This window comes from Abrus precatorius, unplaced genomic scaffold, assembly GCF_003935025.1.
Source record: "Abrus precatorius isolate BTA unplaced genomic scaffold, Abrus_2018 Scaffold8, whole genome shotgun sequence".
NCBI classification, from domain to species: Eukaryota; Viridiplantae; Streptophyta; class Magnoliopsida; order Fabales; family Fabaceae; genus Abrus; species Abrus precatorius.
The window spans coordinates 19,480,100-19,499,172 of NW_020874428.1; the positions used below are offsets into that span (position 1 = coordinate 19,480,100).

Here is a 19,073-nt window from a genome sequence, read left to right on the forward strand (position 1 = left end):
AATATTATATTTTAATTCGTTAAAGGATTGAAATTAATTAAAATTAACCTACTGAAATAAACCATTACATTCTTAAATATGATTTTCATCTCTAAAAATATGTTGATTGATTAACCAAAAATTAAGAAACAAATACGCTTTGTAACATTCTAACAACTGAAAAAATAACATTTAAATAGCAAAAAATATAAAATAAAATAAAATTTAAATGCAACACGTGGTACTTTCTTGTACCAAAGGCCCGTATATTAATAAGCATAATCTAAATATTAGTCTGCGTCTAAGGACTAAGGACATATTAGACATTTAGAAACCGCGAGTGCATTTTGGCGGTGCAGTCCTCGCGATTATTTGAAAAAAGCGCCATTTCCCAAAAAAGCAAATACGGTATGATCTACGGAATGCGTATTCGTAGTTCCACGCGTCACTGTAACAAAGGTGGTCGGCACGAGTTCAAGAAACAAATAGGATGAGCCAATCCAGTCCTAGGCGTAAGAGCTTGATTGGGCCACGTTTCAGTTCGTTAAAACCGCTAGTGGTTTTTGGTCGCTTTAATAAGCGGTTTTTGCGGAACCAACTAAAAGCGGTTTCATCACTTTCCTTATATAGCTAGCTCGTGCCGCTGTCCGCTGATGTGAATTCACGCTTTGTCTGTTATAACAAACGCATTCCTCAGTGAGCACTCTCTTCCCTTCCCTTCTCTCTCTTTTCTGTTTCTTTTCTTCTCACAGCGTTTTCCTTTTCCTTTTTTTTTCTTTTTCTGTTTTTCCTTTATAAGATTCTCTCTGTCTTTCTCGGAAAATCAATCCGTTTTCTCTCTTCACTATAGCATATGGATCGATGCGTTTTCTCTCCTCGCTCTTCCAACAACCAATTTTTTTTTTCTTTTTGGTTTTTTGCTTTCGATTTCGATTTTCGCACTAAACAACCACTGTTTTTTCTTTTGATCTGTTTGCAGCGTGCGCTATTCTGGTTCGGAAGGATCTGATTGTTAGGGTTTACTATGGGGAGAGGAAAGATCGTGATAAGGAGGATCGACAATTCGACGAGTAGGCAAGTAACGTTCTCGAAGCGAAGGAATGGTTTGCTGAAAAAAGCCAAGGAACTTGCGATCTTGTGCGATGCTGAGGTAGGAGTTATGATCTTCTCCAGCACTGGCAAACTCTACGATTTCGCCAGTACCAGGTACTCCATTCCTTTCTCTTTTTATCAATTTGACTTTCAAATTTTGTGCATCGATTTTCAACGCTGTTTGTGTTGTTTTTGTTCGTAATGGCATTATTACTTCGTTGCTGAAGATATTAGTCATAAACTTTGCACGTGACGATGTCATATAAAATTTGAAAATTCAATCCTGTGTGTATATATGTAATATAGTCAATATTTAATTAACAGTAATGAAAGCCTTTGGTTACGTTAGAGATCAGTGATGCTTCCTTTAAAACGCATACGGTTTATAATTAGAATAACGGTACGGTTAGTAATAGCACTTGCACGATTGAGCTTCTTGCGGTGCCATGGGACCGATAAGGATGCTAACAACACAAGTCACAGGATTTTAATTAATATTATAGTAATAAAAGCACTTAGTTGTGTTGGAGTGACGATAGCTGGTGTTTTCTTAATAGATGCACAGAGTATTTAGAACGTGTTGGATGAAAAATAAGGGTGTTGTAGCGCTAAAGAGGCCCATAATAATTACTGGAAACCTAAGTTGAGTTCTAGAAGATGTTTATCAGTAAGACAGAATCTATTTTGCAGCTAGTAACTACTGGCTACTACAGTTGCAAGTGCATCGATGAATGACTTTAAGCGGGAGTATTTAGGGGAAGTGGAGTTGTGAGTTGTCATTGCTCATTTACTCGTAGTTAGTTTAAAGTGGAAAACTGATTCAGCTGTGTCCATAAATTAAGGATGTTGGGGTGGAGGGTTAGTGTTGCACTTGTTTCAATTTTGGTTTGCCCCGTTTTCCAAAATTGATAGAAAACCAGCCAATATATTTTAAATAAGCTTTTATTCAAAAATGACACGAAGCTTGTCAAACAGCTAGTGGTTGGTCTAGGCGCAGGAAACACAACATTCACACCATGTTTGAGATCGATGATGAACTCCGTGCTATTTTCAGATATCATTGTGAATTTATGATTATAAGTATTACCATTATAGACACTACAAACTTTGCTTTTGCTCATATCAGATGTTGGAATTTCTGTCTGAGTATCTTAGTGAATAACATCCACTTAATCTATGTCTAGGTTATTTAGATGACGCACCGTTAAAGATCTTTATATTCCTCGTTCCTGAAGTGCACATTCTCACGCTAAAGCACTTGAAATCTTAGAGAGTCATTAATATATGGAATTTCTATATAGTCGGAGAAAATTTGGCATTCTTTGATTCACTCATTTTCGCACAAAGATAGTCAATTCATGGCATGTAATGTATATGACGTTAATTAGAGACTTCATCTTAATTTTTATAAAAACAAAATTATGGATTGAAACTTACAATCTCAATAATCACACACGGGATTATAAACAATACTATATTTCTACCTTAGTCTCCGCAAAATAAATAAATAAATAAGTTATTATAATATTAATTAGGTTAAATAGATTTTTTTTAATATGTCAAAATTTGATGTTTAATATATATAATTTTTTTATTTTACATTATAAAATCTGATTAGTTTGGAGTTTTTAGTTATTGTCAAACGATAGCAAGGTTAATTTATATATTGTCAAAAAAGAAATTATGAAGCCATACTAATGAAAAAGAATAAAATCAACAATTTTAAAAACGCAGTGATTAAAAAAATTATAAGAATTAAAATAACAATATAGTATATTTTGAAGGATAATAACATATTGTTTAATATTTATTATAATTTAATTTAAAAGATAAATATTGACATTTTAGAGTTTAAGAAATATATTAATTACAATTGAAAATTTCAGGAGCTTTAATGCACTTTTCCGATAAAACTTTACCTCATACTTGTTTAGCAATCGCTGGGATCGTCATATCTTTATTAATATTTTCACTAATTTCACTCACCGCATTAGTACCTAATTGAATAAAATTTAGAATTGATTCTTTTGGAAACTAAAAATATCACTACCCTATAACGTGCATTAGATTTCGTACGTTACAAATCATGATCATTTATTGAGAGAATTGATTATGTGAGTTTGCAACAGCAAACGAAATAGGCCATAAATTAAGGTTGTAATTTAAAATTCAAGTTTAATTTTAAGAGATATTTGGTAAGACTTTAGTTAACTTCTGATTTATTTGGTTTGTTTATAAAATTATTTAACCAAAATAGAAGTGTATGATAAGCAATATCGCTGATTTATTGTAGAATGCTAGATGGTTTATATATTTACTAATTTGTGATACCATCATTAATTGTATTTTAAATCCTGCTGAATATTTTTTTAATTGTTTTAATATTTTTACTATTTTTGGATTATTTTTATGTTATATTATTTATTTTAATTATTATATTTTTACATTATATATTCTAATTACTAATAGAAAACTTGATTTATAAGAGAAAAATAACAAGAGTTTACAATGAATTAATAATTCCAAAATTATAATTAAAAATATTTTTCTGTACATGTATTTTTTAAATCATATATATATATATATATATATATATATATATATATTGTCATTTTATATTTATCAACTAAGTTAATAAATAATTTTGTCAAACATTTTTAATTTAACAAGCTACCTTGTGCAAAGTCGTTAATTTTGAACTCTCAACTAACTTTTAAACTAATTATATCAAACAAAGTGTATATGAAGGCATAATGAAATTCTTAAGCCTTACGAATATTATACACGAAGTTGAGCTATTTATCTTTATCGCACTTTATGTATAGATATCACAACAGACGATATTAGCTTTTTACAGAGGTAGCGGTTTGTACTTATAAACAAATATTGTCGAACTTACAATCATTTTCGTAAGCCCAAAATGTAATTGAAAAACAAAATACAAAATTTGCTTTTATTTTATTAATTATTGTTCCACATGTATTATTGTATAATGTATTCTTGTTCGTATATTATTCTCATTTATTTATTTATTTGTAATTAGGGCAATTCTATATTTGTATATCCTAGGTTAGCATTTATTAAATAAGCATATATATTGAAATTAGTAGTTGCACTATGTTCAATTAGAAAATATTATTAATTTTTCAATATCCAGATTTCCGTCTTTTCTCTTTCAAGTTGACATAAGAACTCTTAATTCGCGAGTCATTGTTCTAATCCCTTAGCCTTCATTGTTGAACTACTTGGGGGTGCTCTTATTCACAGTGCGCCATCCAATCATTACCTTCGTTGCGCATTCCTCTTTTAGGTTTGCACACCATTGTGTAAGTAACCTCCACAATGCTGAAAACCCTAGATCAATGCTTAAGATTACCTTACCATCTTTATTCTAGCCAGTTGTCGCGACCTCCGCTAGCTTGTCATGTGTCAGGGGTCATTTGACTGTCTTTTGAGACAGTATAACTTAACTACTAATTGTATGCCCTAATTTGTAGCTTTTTGTGGCCATTGTTACCAGTAGCATTGGTCCTATCATCCTATGCAGTTTATTGGTTCCTCTTTTTATTCCATTAGACTTGTAATGGTGGTCCTCTATTTCTCTCTTGAACTCCATCGTCCACTATATCATACATTAAAAAAAATGCTCTTATTTGACGTACAGTATACCTCTAAGTTCTAGTGACCCCCTAGTATTATACGCCTCAATGTTTCAACGATGAAAATACCACTAGCAAGCCCGATTTGTTCGAACTATACTTAAGAGCGGAAAAAGGCTAAACCACATTAAGGAAAAAAATTCGGACAAGATAGTCCTACAACCGGAAGCATGAGACAACACGGCTTCCAATAAAGGCATGCTAATCAAATTATCCCCAAACTTAGAGCATCAATCCTTAATGATGCAACTTTCACAAGTTACATAGCTCTATATTGTGGAACTCAAATAATATATAAGTTATTTTTATTTTTAAGAAGACACTCTTTTAACGGTGCAATTTAGTCATTATTTTATTTTCTTCTTCTCGTTCCTGTAGCTTTCAAGAATAATCTTCTTCCTCTTTCAATTTCAACCTTCCTTCCCTTATAATGTATTTTATTTTCTGAAACCCTCCAATGATCTTATTTCCATTCACTAATATCATAGATTTAAAATGTGAAGTAACATTCTTTTACTTCCGTATTGTGTTTTCTAAAATCTTGCCACAGGAAAGACAATTGAGTTGTTAAGGAATAGGGTGGTAATACTATTGGTAGCACTAAGGGATTGAAGGATGCATGAGCCATAAGTTGTATAATTCCTATCTTTAGACAAGCTCAAAGGTCTCCTTTTAGAAAAATATGGGGTGATAATCAGTCAGATTTGGTTGGTTTTAGTGTCAAATGAACCAATCCAAAGGAAATCGATTTATCAAAAGCTTGAATCACTTTCGTTCTAGCCTCGGGTGTGTTGGGTGATGGGTTTACATCTTCTCTTCCATCCTTTGTTGCCTTTGCAAGATGGTGAAAAAGTGTCGTTACCAACAAAAAAAAAAAACATAATTTTTATTTACATTAAAAAATATATGATCATTTATCATGAAAAAATATTATAGAAAGCTTTTAAAAAGAAAGATGTATCTAATGATATTTAATAAAAAAAAAAAAGGTTTATATAAGGTTTCGCTTTAAGCTCCTATTTAATCTAGTTTTAAATATGCTTACAAGTAACATACAAAAAATTATCTTTAAATACATATTTTTTTGCAGATAACATAACATTGGTTGAAGATTAAAAAAAAGAGTTAATGTTAAACTTGAGTTATAGAAGGAAACTTTAGACTCTAAAGATTTTTGCTTAAGTAAAAGTAAGATAGGATATGCATTGTAGGTTTATTAAAAAATAATGTAAGAATCATGCTTTAGAAGTTAAAATTAGAAATGATATTATACTATAAGTTTCCATGTTTAGGTACTTAGAATTGATTCTACAAAATAATGAAAAAAATTAATAGAAGATGTTACTTGTAGAATATAAGTTGGGCATTAAAAGCAAAGAAAGACATATGAAGTTATTTATGATCATAAAGTGCATATAAAATCGGAAGAAAATTTTTATCATACTGTAATATGACCAACTATCTTATATGGCAGTAAATGTTGTACCTTAAAAGTACAACACTAAGAAAAAAAAAACAAATATGATAATGTTAGAATAGATGAATGGTCACACAAGAAAAGACAAAATAAGAAATGATAGTATACTTAAAAATATTAAAGTAATACCAATAGTGAAAAAATTAAAATTAATTAAGATAATTTGTTTATGTGTAAAGAAGACTTTCAAAGATACTACTAAAAATAGTAGATGATGTAACTTTTAGTATTGTAAAAAAAAGTAAAGAGAGACCAAAGATAAGAATCATGTATTAGAAGTTAAAATTAAATATGATATTATATTACAAAATTCAAGATTTAAGACTTAAGATTAATTTTATAGAATGAAAGATAAATTAACGAAGATATTAATCATAAAATACAAGTTAGGTGATAAAAAAAATATTTAAAGTTATTTGTTACCGTAAATTATCTATCAAATTGAAAGATAAATGTTATTATATTGTAATACTATTAATTGTCCTATGTGGTAATAAATATTAAGTTTTTAAGAAACAACACTAAAAAAAAAGAAAAAAATAAGAGTAACATACATCATAATGTTAACGTCGATTAATGATCGATAAAAAATGATAATATACATAAAAATATTAGAGTAATACTTTTAATGAAAAATAATTAAAATTTGTTTAAAATAATTTACTCATGTGTAATAAAGATTTTTGAAACTACCGATAAGAAGAATAGATAACATGACTTTAATCGTATTAAAAAAGATATAAAAAAATATGACACCACTGTTGTTATCAATATTTACACATTTGATATTAACTATCATTGTTACTACCTTTATTATTATTTTTATTACTATGCACAGTTGCAATTATCATTACCATTATTATTATCACACAATTATCCTTGTCTTTATTCAACTTTTACTGATTTATGTCATTGTTATGATTTTTGTCTATCATTATCTTTATTATTATTGTTATTATTGCTACCATTCTTAACTCTACACCACCATTATTATTATTTCTACTAATATCATCACTTTTAAAAATTAATCATATTCACATTTTTTTCTTATTCTTAATCCATCTTCATTCCTACTAATATCATTAGTTTTTAAAAACTAATCATATTCATGCTCTTTCTTATTCTTAAGCTTCTTATAAAAATCATACAAGTCTTAAATAGATGTATTAAACAATGAAACAATATTTAAAAATCTAACCTATTATTAATAAATAAAAACATTGATTCACATTTGATTAGCTTAATTTTGATTAAAATAGAGTTAAACTAGTAATAATTATGTATTTTAATTAATAATATACTATTAATATATCATTAAATAATTATATTTTAATGTATAATATATTTTTAAATATATGTAAATATTGTCTATAATCTTATATGTACGTGATTATTAAATTTATCTAAAATTTTTATGCACAATTATGTTAATTTCACATTATAACAATAAATTAATATAAAATTTTAAATTTACATTAAAAAACCAAATTTAATGTCTTGTATGATAATATTTTTAATAAATAAAATAATATTAATATAATAAATAATAAGACTCACCTCATGTATATATGACTCTTTTACAAAATATTTTAGAATTAAGATGTTTAAAAAAATTTAAAAACAAATATATTTTTTCATATGTAGTTCAAACCAATTTTTTAAAACTATTTTTACTGGTATAGCCGATTATCTATCCACTTTTGTTTCAAATTTTTTAGGTTATTTGAACTAGTTAATTGACCAATTTTCAGTCCAACTAAATCGGTCCAATTTCAGTAACAGGGGAGGTAAAATTCCAAAAAATAATTATAGAACAAGCCATTAGAGAAGTTTTAAACTTAAGATAAATTATTTACAAGCATTTATCTTTAAAATTTTAAACAATCCAACCTTCTAGAGAACTATTGTCGAGACACTGAATTATAAATATAGATTTTTGAACATGCCATGACATATGGTTGAATCCTCGTATAAACCTTCATAACCTTGCATGCAAATAAACCTTTATGACCTATGAACATCTTCAATAGCAAGATAATATTCCAATTAGTCCTATATATGTGATCCAATACCGATTTTTTTTCAAATTCTACTCTTAAGTTTATAAATAAGAAACTCAATTTATATATTAAAAAAATAATAAATCAATTATCATAGACAATTTACAAAAAATATATGCTTATTGAAGCAACAAATCATTTTCTTACAGAGAACTCCGTCAGCATCAACATTGGCTTGGATCATTTACACTATTCCATAACAATTAACCAATCAAACTATAAAAAAAATTACACTAGTTTCAGGCTCATGTTTTTGCATTAAAACTGCATGGCTGAAAGGCATGGCAACACAAAAATTGATCTCTGCTTCAGCTGAAACATGAGGAAAAAGAAAAATAGAACGTGAAAAGTCTTGAAAGAACCAAATATCTCCACATGGTTGAAGTATAATTTGCCTCTTAAAAGGCGCACACAGGCAGAAAAAATGTGACAGTTAGATTTTAAGTAATGATTTTTGTTTACTGTCACCAATATATTCTCTTTCTGTTTTCAAAGATTTACACAAAAATACTGAAGAAAGTTATTTTAATACTTTTACAAATCTTTAATAATATAAAAATAACAAAAAGTAAAAATAAAGGCAAAAATTATTTCTACAAACAAATAGCCCTAATACCATAACAATAATCAAGCTTTATCTCACTATAGTTAGTTGTATAAATAATAGATCATACAAATGATCACATGTAGAAATATTAGCAACATATTCTTTGTAACACCCCTCCTACTATTGACTACAATTTATTAAAAATCATATTCACTCCTAAATTAATATTTTTTTCTCCTACTTTTTTAGTTTTCAATAAATTTTAGCCAATAATAAAAATGCAATGCTAGTATTTCTCTTTTTAATATAAATGATACTTCAACAATCTCATATATACAATCATTCCTTATCTTATTCTTTTTCATATTACTACTTATCCACCTTCATATTCATATTTTTATTTATGTCAATTTAAAAATTTTATTGCATTATTCATTTAAAATTCAACATTCATTACCATATTAGATAAACTTTTATATTGCAAAATGATAATACTACTCTTTTAACTTGATAAATATCTCCTAGTTACAAATAATTCCTAATTGTCTTTTTTTACTTTAACCATTTAGCTAATATTTTATGAACAAAATTTTTATTAATTTCTTCATTATTCTATAGAATGAATCCTCAATTCCTAAATTTAAAGACTTGTAATATATAATATATCTAATTTTAACTTTTAATGCACAATTTTCATCTTGTTTTTTATTTAAAATTGCAATGTATATATATTGTCTTACTTTTGGCCAAACAAATACCCTTAAATTTTAAAGTCTTCTTCCATAAGCAATAACATTTTCTTTTAAATCATTAATCAATACTATATTGTCCGAAAAGAACATGTACTTCAAAATAATCTTTTGAATGTCACTCAAACACATTTAGGACTAGGTTTAATAAAGGTTTAAAACGAAACCTTGATGTAAGTCTTACTTGATATGAAAATCTTTACATACATCTTCAAAAGTTTTTACACGTGTAGTTAACCTCTCATACATGTTTTTTATAACTTGAATATATATTTTACATGAACCTCTTTCTTTTTTGAAGTCTTTTTTAGCACTTCGAAACACATTAATATATTTTTTTTTTCAAGTCAATAAAAATCACACGTAAGTTTTTTTTTTCTAGTGATATTTTTCTATCCACTTTTGTAAAGATATATAAGTTCTATTGTAAACCTTCCTAACATTAAACAAAATTGATTTTCTGTAATTCTAATTTTATCCCGTAGTTTGTACTTAATCACCCTTTTTTACAGCATAATATAACTTATAAGTTTAATCCTTTAACACTTTACACACTTATTTGAGTAACCTTTAAAAATATTAAAACTCATTATCAATCAAATAAAGAACAATAAATTATAAAAAAAATTAAAAATCCTTTGGAATCGTCACTTTGAATAAAACCGATTCTACTATTGAGAATGAAAAATTGTGCCACCCCACAACCACCAAGGGAGCCCTTAATGCCTATCAACCTAATGTCATCCTTGGTCGCCTATTCCTAAATGCCTTTGGCCAGATGGTGAACCTCAAACCTAGCAACCTAGTTCCTTACAAAAAAAATGACTTCAACAACCATAGGCAATCAAATTACAACTAAAAACTGTACAACTCAAACACCCAACCCAGCTGCTAAGAACTACCAAATGTCCTCCTAGCCAAGTTGGACATGGAGGAAGCAATCATAATCAGATTTTTGCTTGCAACCAAATGAAGAGCACATCAACCACAACTTAGCAACACTGCCGTCCAAGGCTCAAAGATGAGCAAGGACCAAGGATAGATTACAACCTGACCTCAACTATCAAGAACTAGATAATCACACTTCTCCAAGAACCAAGACCTCTTTGCTCTATTTATGGCCAACACGCCAAAGATAGATTCCAACCTTCTAGTACTAGTTCCTTTTTGTTCACCCAGTTGTCAAGCCAAGAGTGTAATGAAACATAGGATCAACCAAAACGATCAATAGGTAACTAAAAAGTAGGTCATCATATATGTTAGTCCACCTAGTTATTGTGGGCCAACAAGAAATAGTGTAGGTGTTCATTAGACCAACCTAAATATAATGACAAAACAGCTCCTACCTACTTCCCAACATCAATCTACCAATCAAAAACTACTGCCTCCTCCTTTATGGATGCCTACCTAAGATATGATCAAATTCCAATGTATCCCTAAGTGACGACAAAATATCCATAAGAAAACGCAAAAGCAAATTATCAACCTGACTATGAGGATATCTTTAATAGACAAATTGGGAAGATGCTTTAGGTCTGCATCAACAACACAATAGTTAAGACCCTGAATGTTTGAAACCTTGAGAAAGTATTCAAGTAACACTAGAATATGATAAGGGTTAATCCTCATATATGCAACTTTGAAATCTTGGTCGACATGTTCTTGGCAATGCTCAAATGAAAGCCCCCAACAATTAAGATGATCTAACAGATAACTAGAAGTGTAGCCACCCTTACGAGACACATGGCCAAAGTCTCAAATCCTTGTCCCTCCACAAGCTTCAATAGAAGAGAAACATTTTCAAATAGACCCCAAACCGTAAAACCACTTTTTAAAATTAAAGCATTTCATAGGCTCTCCACCCACATTCTAGGACCATTGGCCGCTCCTCTAAACTAAGAAGAGGGTAAGTGGGACATGCCATAGAATGAAGACAACATTACCTTTGAGCATTCCTTGAGATGAAAACTTGCAAGCAAGAAGTCATGAAATAGCAACTTTCAAGACACTTTGATCTCATCAAACATAATTCTAGTGGTGCAAAGACCCGAGTTGAGCAACTAGATACCAAGTGGAACAATCAACCATTCAAGTTTCAGATATATAACAACCATAGCTTTAAATTTAGCTTCAAATAAAACATACCGAACACTTTATGTTTTATTTGAAGCAAGTCCAGCAGTCCAGCCAAATAACACAATCCAACCCATTGCCAATTTGAACTTAGTCATTCTTTTCTAGGTCTTTGACTTAATCTCTCCAGGCATAGTTTTGAAACTAGCCTTGGCCAGGACCATTTGAAGTTTGAACTTGGTCATTCCAATAAGACATACTGTAGCATGCAGAACTTTAAGATCAGGTAAAAAAATATCACAGTTCCAAATGATTGACGTGTACATTGCAGTCATAAATAACATTCCTGAATACCTAAAGTGATGAGTTACAACACAATTTACCCCCAATTTTTATCAAACAGAGGGTAACTTCTAAAGTTACACATATACAGAGATTAGATATTGCCATGTCAATTAAAGCATATATCCCAAACCCACATTCTTAGAGATGTGAAACAGTTCATAAATTGATAAAAGTTTCATAACTCACAAGATTATTGTTGACGTATAAATATTTGTCTGTAATCCGCATAGCATGATCCAAGTTTCTTTTATTGAATGTTACAGTCAACAAGGACAAATCTGACACATTTTTATTTTCAATGACTTTTCCAGCATGAAATCAGTAATTGACCGATACAACAAATCAAAAGAAGAACATCATCAACTTGGGAGTTCAGCCTCTGAAATTAAGGTATTAATGAACATTTGCACCAACATATGCTTAGGAGTTCACAATCAAAACATGAATTCCAAAATGATCTGTAATTGCGTAGAACATAACTAATGCCTTAATGTGAAAAAAGAAATTCCTTGAAAATATAATTTGTAAGATAACACTAGCGTCCTCAAGTCTGCTAGTTTCTTTGCTTTTCTTTACAGAGCAATGCTGATTGCTGAATCAAAGACGACACACTTTTCAAGATAAAAAATATCATAAGTTTGGGGGCAGCCATCCAAATTTCGGAAGTTCAGTATAGCACTTGAAGGGTAGAATGCAACGGATTGTTCTAAAATCTATGAACACCTACTTGAAATTGAGAATCTAGTACCTAGAGTGTATGATAAAACAAAAGCAAGAACTTAGCAGAACCTCAGTTCCTGGTTGGCATGATCATACATGCCACAAAAGAGAAATGCTTTACCACTCTGCTCTACAAACAAAACAACCACATTTGGCTAAAGCACAAACCATGGTGTCAGCTAAGAACTCTGAAAGAAATAGATATTAATTGCTTCCACTACCGCCTTTCTTTCCCAGATGAAACTCCACATCCAAAGGCACAGTTGCAAAGTTAAACAAGTAAAATGAACCACGAACAAGGGATGGGTGAATAGAAGCACTTCTTCATTAGAAATGCTTAGGTTTGATTCTCTATGCAAGCACTTCCCAATATTAGGTGATATGTAAGAACAACTATAAGTCCTTTCCAAGGCGTGTAGCATGATTAATTATTAGTTCATAGAGATCAGCCTGCGATAACACGAGTCCTCCGCTATCATAGAATTAAAATTCCTAGTCCTCCTAGTTTATAAGCAAGCAGTAATTTAATTATCATCAGCAGTGGTATTGTTGAGAAGCTTTATATTTGAATATGCAAAATCCTAACTTATCCAATTTGCACTTTTACCCATCACCTACCTGAGTTCTGATTTCCAACTCCAACTAGTATCCTTTTTGAGCAAACTTCACCCAAAATTATCATTCTTCATAACATCTTGTTTAACTTAGATCTTCTTAAAGATCCCTTCAATCTCACTAGCAAGTTTTTCTGAAAGCATAAATTTTCTACAAAATTTTATATCTTAACCATCAAATTCCAAAAAGTCACCAAATTATAATCACCATGCTTCTTCTTCATTTTTTTTTTTTAACAATTTCAACCTCTTTAATTTATAACCTTTTCCATCCCTTCACAAGACACTCTACCTGCCTATTCAACACATAATTAGAACCGCATATTTACAAGAAAAAGTAATGGCATATATAGCTAATGGCTAAAAGAAAACCACTTCCAACTCAATGGGAAATCTTCCAAGCATAAAACTGTAACTATAAGTGGTGATATTTTTAGACCACTAGTTCTTTGCTCACCTCACAAACTTTTGGGGTTTAGTTAGGCCCAACCCAAATTCAAGACTAAAATTTAATTAACTGGGAGAACCTAAATAATTATTTCTGATAAAAGTATTTATATTTGGTGATTCCTTTTCCTCTAATATCTAATCACATACTATTTTGTTACTTTTAATATCTAGTTTTGGCAAAGGGAGGCAGCAATGTTAAGGCAACAATTACACAATTTGCAAGAAAGTCACAGGTACACCCTTTTCAGAACATATTATGCTTTAATTTAAAAATGAGTTTAAGGATCCACTTTCAAATGAATTCTTGACAGCAGTCTTTCTTTAGCATATTAACAAGTTAGTCCAGTGTAGTTATCATATAGCAGTTACTTAGATATGTGGTTAAGAAGCTATTTCAGGAGAAAATTACTCTATTATTTATGGCCGTGATTAATACCTCACTAGTAACTTTTTGTATGTGAAGGCACGCTTACAATTCATCACTCTATATTCTACAAAAACATAAAATGGGCACTAAGAAATCAACAAGTACACGTGTTAGTGGTGGTTGGCAATACTGCCTATACACAATATCAACATGTGTCTACACAATGCATAATGATACATAAATTTTCAACATAAAACAATGGTGAAGTTCAATTTAACTACTGTATTTCCTAGAGAATTCCCTGGTAGAATTGCATAATTGGATTAACAATTAAATGGAAATAAATAGAAGACATTAACAAGATAATTTCAACTTGTTAGTAAAATTAGTTAATTATTGTTGAAACACAGTTTTTGGAAAATAACTGTTGAGGTTGTACCATGACTACATTTGGTACAGGAGCTATTCATGGATTAATTATAAAGCTGATTAGCTGTCCAAGGAGTAATTATAAATCTGATTAACAGCCATTAACCACTACCATAATTTTAGTTGACTAATATTTAACCATGTGCTTTTACAAATCCTTATCCTTTAAACTCAGTAATTTCTTCTTCTGTCACAACATTATCTAATATGTGCAAAATATGTTAGTAAATATATTCCAACTATTTCCCTTAAGCCGCAAATAACACAGTTAGACATAGCTGAATTGATGGAAAACCTAATTGGTTCAAATTTTGCATGTTGAAAAGTGTGTTTCTAGTCCTCCTCTTAACCAAAATGTGTCAAACAGCAACTGTTACAGAAAGTAATTCCCTTCCCTTATTATTATTAAAACAACCACCAAATATTATCTTGCTAGGTAAGGTTGACTACATAAATTATTGAGTTTGGTAAAAAAAATCAAATTCTTTGAAATATTATCCATCAACAAATTTCTTTTAATAATTTCCTGGGTTATTCTGGATCTCTCACTACTCTTTTCTACTAGATTAAAAATCATGTCATCCACTTTTTTCATTGTTACCTCCAGTGATCTTCTCTACATGTAAGTAAATCACCTTAGATAATTCGCAGTCATTTGTTTCATTAATATTCACACATATACTATCATTTCTTATTTTGCTTTTTCTTATGTAACCACTCATCTATACTTTAATCTTTTTAATTTTTCATGTTGTTTCTTTAAAGTCCAGCGTTCACTGTTAAATAAGATAATTAGTTGAATTGCAATACAATAAAATAAGTATTTTATAATCAAAAATAATTTTTGACATTGTTCTCTACTTTAACCATCCAACTTGAATTCTTTGAGTAGAATCTTTGTTAATTTATCTGTCATTATATAAAATTAATCTCAAGTACCTAAACTTAGAGATTTGTGGTAGACATTATTGACATGAAACTAAATTGATTCTTAGCAATCTTTCTATAGTTTGTTTTGAATCATTTTTTTTTTCAGAACTTCATAATGTAACTCATAAGTTTAATTACTATGAAGTACACAATTTTGTATATCACCCTTATTTTTATGTATAATGACCAGAGTTTTTTGTTATTTTATTTCATTCATTTGGCATATTCTTATAATTCAAAATCTTATTAAAGAACTTAATAACTCAATTCTTTGTTTTCTAAAACTTCAATAAAAATATTATTGAGGCCAATTGTTTTACAATTATCAATCTAACAACAATTATTGATATGTAACTAAAAATTTTTCTTCTTCATCCTTAATACATCTAACTTGCTCCAAATCTCTTGATTTTTTCTCTAATTTTGGCAAACTTGTACATTTGTGCTTCACTATACATTGTCCCAACATTTTGATAGAACTCTTTAAAAGTATTATATTGTGTTTTACTTTATATTTTTTTTATCTCATTTCATACATTTTGATACATTATCCAATTTTCAGCATCATTGCATACATCTCGGCGTCGATGCAACGACTTTAGATCGTTTGACATTGTACTTGAATCATACAATACAGTATTTCTAGAAAACAACCTAACCCTGACACAATATTGTCATGAGTAATCCATATAAAATGTTTTGACAAATTTTACGTGGACTACTAAAGGTTTTAACACAACCCCCCCCCCCCCTTCTCTTCCTTTACCTGAACTTGGAATCAGCTAGGGGACCAAAGTGAAGTTTCCCCTTATTATTACTATTATCGTGAAACACATAAAGTTGAAAGAGTCTCTTGAATATGAAATAATTACAAAATACAAGGGAAAAAAAAAACATTCCTAATTAACACATCCATCATCTCGTTTGTGTCTAACCTTTATAGTGAATTACCAATTATTATGGTTCTAATACACAAACACTACTTTTATCATGATTTAACAGGAAAATGATGGGGGAAGAACTATCAGGTTTAACAGTCAAAGAATTACGAAATTTGGAGAACCAATTGGAAATTAGCCTTCATGGTGTCCGCATGAAAAAAGTTTGTATTTTATATAAAAAATGCAATGCTCAAGTTTGAAGCTAAGGCTACAATAGTTAACATAAGATTGATTTCTGCAGGATCAACTTTTAATGGATGAAATACAAGAACTAAATCGAAAGGTCAGTCTTAAAACTAAGAAACTAATAATTTTAGTATTCACTAATTAAAATATTTTTTTATCTTCTGCAGGGAAACCTCATACACCAAGAAAATATGGAACTGTATAAGAAGGTAAACCTAATTTGTCAAGAAAACATGGAATTGAAAAAAAAGGTATTGGTTTGGATGGCAATACAAACTAAAATAATCTCCTCAAACTAAATGATCCACTTTTTAAATGAGCACAAGTGCACAACCATGTTAGGTGTTTTATTCTGAACATTTAAGAGAGTTTTACTAACTCAGGTCTATGGAACAAAAGATGAAAATGAGACAAAAAGAAATTCTGTTCTCACAAATGGCCTAGTCATAGGAGAGGATTTGCAAGTTCCTGTGAATCTCCAGCTAAGCCAGCCAGAGAACCAAAACTACAAGGCACCTTCAGGAACTACAAAGTTGGGGTATGATTATGATCATTTTGCTGATAGACCACACTAATTATTATGCAAAAGCATTGACATCAAATTTGTTTTGATTGCTGCAGCAGATTGCAATTGCATTGATGTATTTGCAGGAGATAGGTGTTTCTTGATTGTTATCAAGAAAAATGGACTCAGATTTTAACTTGATGCTTTTTCTTCAAACATTGTGGCATGTAGGTCAAAGACTGATTAGCTTAAAGATTTTAATAGGAAATTATCTAAGAAAGAAAAAGCAACCCTTAGCATGTACGTGATAAACAATGAAGCATCTTATGTGAAGCTAAAACTCAATCAAGTAAGAAATTCTTCAAACCAATAGATGAGTAAATTGTAATTCATTTCAGTTGTTTGATTATATTAAAAATTATTTCAGGCCTTCAAATGGGTGAAAGCAGTCAAACTAAAGTAACCATGATGTTAGTAATACATTAAATAAGATCATTGCAATAGAGTATATGGACTCCAGCACAAGGGAATATACAACTACTGCAAAATGAATTTAAACACCTGTGAAAGAAAAAAAATAACCATTTAAAGTTCCCATATAATTTCAAGTCCTTCCTTAACCAAAATTCCACTTAAAATTCATAAATGAATGGTTAATATCACCCCACCATTTTGCTCTTCTTGACTTAATATCATTTAGACTTGAAAAAAATTAAAAAAGGATAATGTTCTTTTTTAAACTTAAAAGGATACAAATATGACATCCATACCAAAAGCTTTATGTGGTGAGTGGGAAGAGAGATCAATATATTAGAAAACAAAGAAAACTCTTAAAGCATAATGTAATAGTATTACTTTAGAATGTGATGCAAACACGACATATAACTATATGCAACACACTAATTCCAATGCTTTAATACAAAACCTGCTTTTTTAAAACTGACTTTTATAATCATGGCTATTCAGAATCAGAACCAAAACCATCAATTAAAATCTACAATCAAATAAATGACAAGTACTACCTCCTGTCCTTTTTATAAGAAATAAAAGACTAAACAAGGAAAGTAATTAAGTCAGTTATGTTTTTCATAAATATAAAATGTATTCCCAGAATACCCATGATATTAAATGATGTAATTATTAATTTGTATTTATATATTTAATAATACTAATAAAAGAAAGGTATAAAAGAAATTTAACAATTAATACATCTTGAATTTATCATTTGTTTCTTATAATAAGGACTAAGAAAAGGTTCCATTTTGTTTTTTATAAAAAGAATCGGAGAAAGTATTATGTTAACTAAGTATTTATATTTAAACAAGTAAAGACAAAAAAAAATATTTAAAAATATTTGTAATAACACAACCTAAACAAGCAAAGTTTGGTGGCCGGTATCATGGAAGCCTGACCACCACAGCCACAACATGACATTATTATCATAAATTACTGCAGAGATGGTATCACAACCTCCATGACAAAATAGTCTAGAAGCTGATCCTTCTAACCTCCATTCTTCTAAGTAAACTGAATTTTAACAAAAGGTAGGCAAGTTTGTGCATTGTCCACGATTCAAGCCCAGAGGGCTCATAAGGAGCAATAATCATTCATGGGTCCTCATTTAACCATTAAAGCTTATGGAAAAGTTTGTTCTTAATAGCTATAAAATCATTTCTTAAAAAGTACAAAGGGGCCAAATGATAACAATAACAACAGTTCTCTAATATGAATTAGAAAAGCTAAACATATGTAAAAGCATAAAAAAGAATCTAACTCCATTCATGCAATTAAATCCAATAAAAGAATCTAATTTCACTCATATAACTAAATCCAATAAAATTGGATCATTAAGATGCAAACCATCACTTCAGGCTTGAAGAGAAAACTAAACAAATGAATAATTTAATAGTAGATTCACAGCAAACGTGATGCCACCCATCACTAATAATT

General features: G+C 29.6%; 1 protein-coding gene across 1 annotated transcript; it reads left to right on the plus strand.

The window, feature by feature from the left end:
• The first annotated feature begins 1,003 nt into the window (after nt 1-1,003).
• Nucleotides 1,004-17,691, plus strand: LOC113846809 (MADS-box transcription factor 23-like). The gene is made up of 7 exons (XM_027475465.1): nt 1,004-1,185; nt 12,293-12,371; nt 13,937-13,998; nt 16,494-16,593; nt 16,674-16,715; nt 16,786-16,869; nt 17,002-17,691. Exons 1-7 carry the CDS (start codon nt 1,004-1,006, stop codon nt 17,191-17,193), a joined length of 741 nt encoding a protein of 246 aa, XP_027331266.1. The 3' UTR covers nt 17,194-17,691.
• Nucleotides 17,692-19,073: the final 1,382 nt, after the last annotated feature.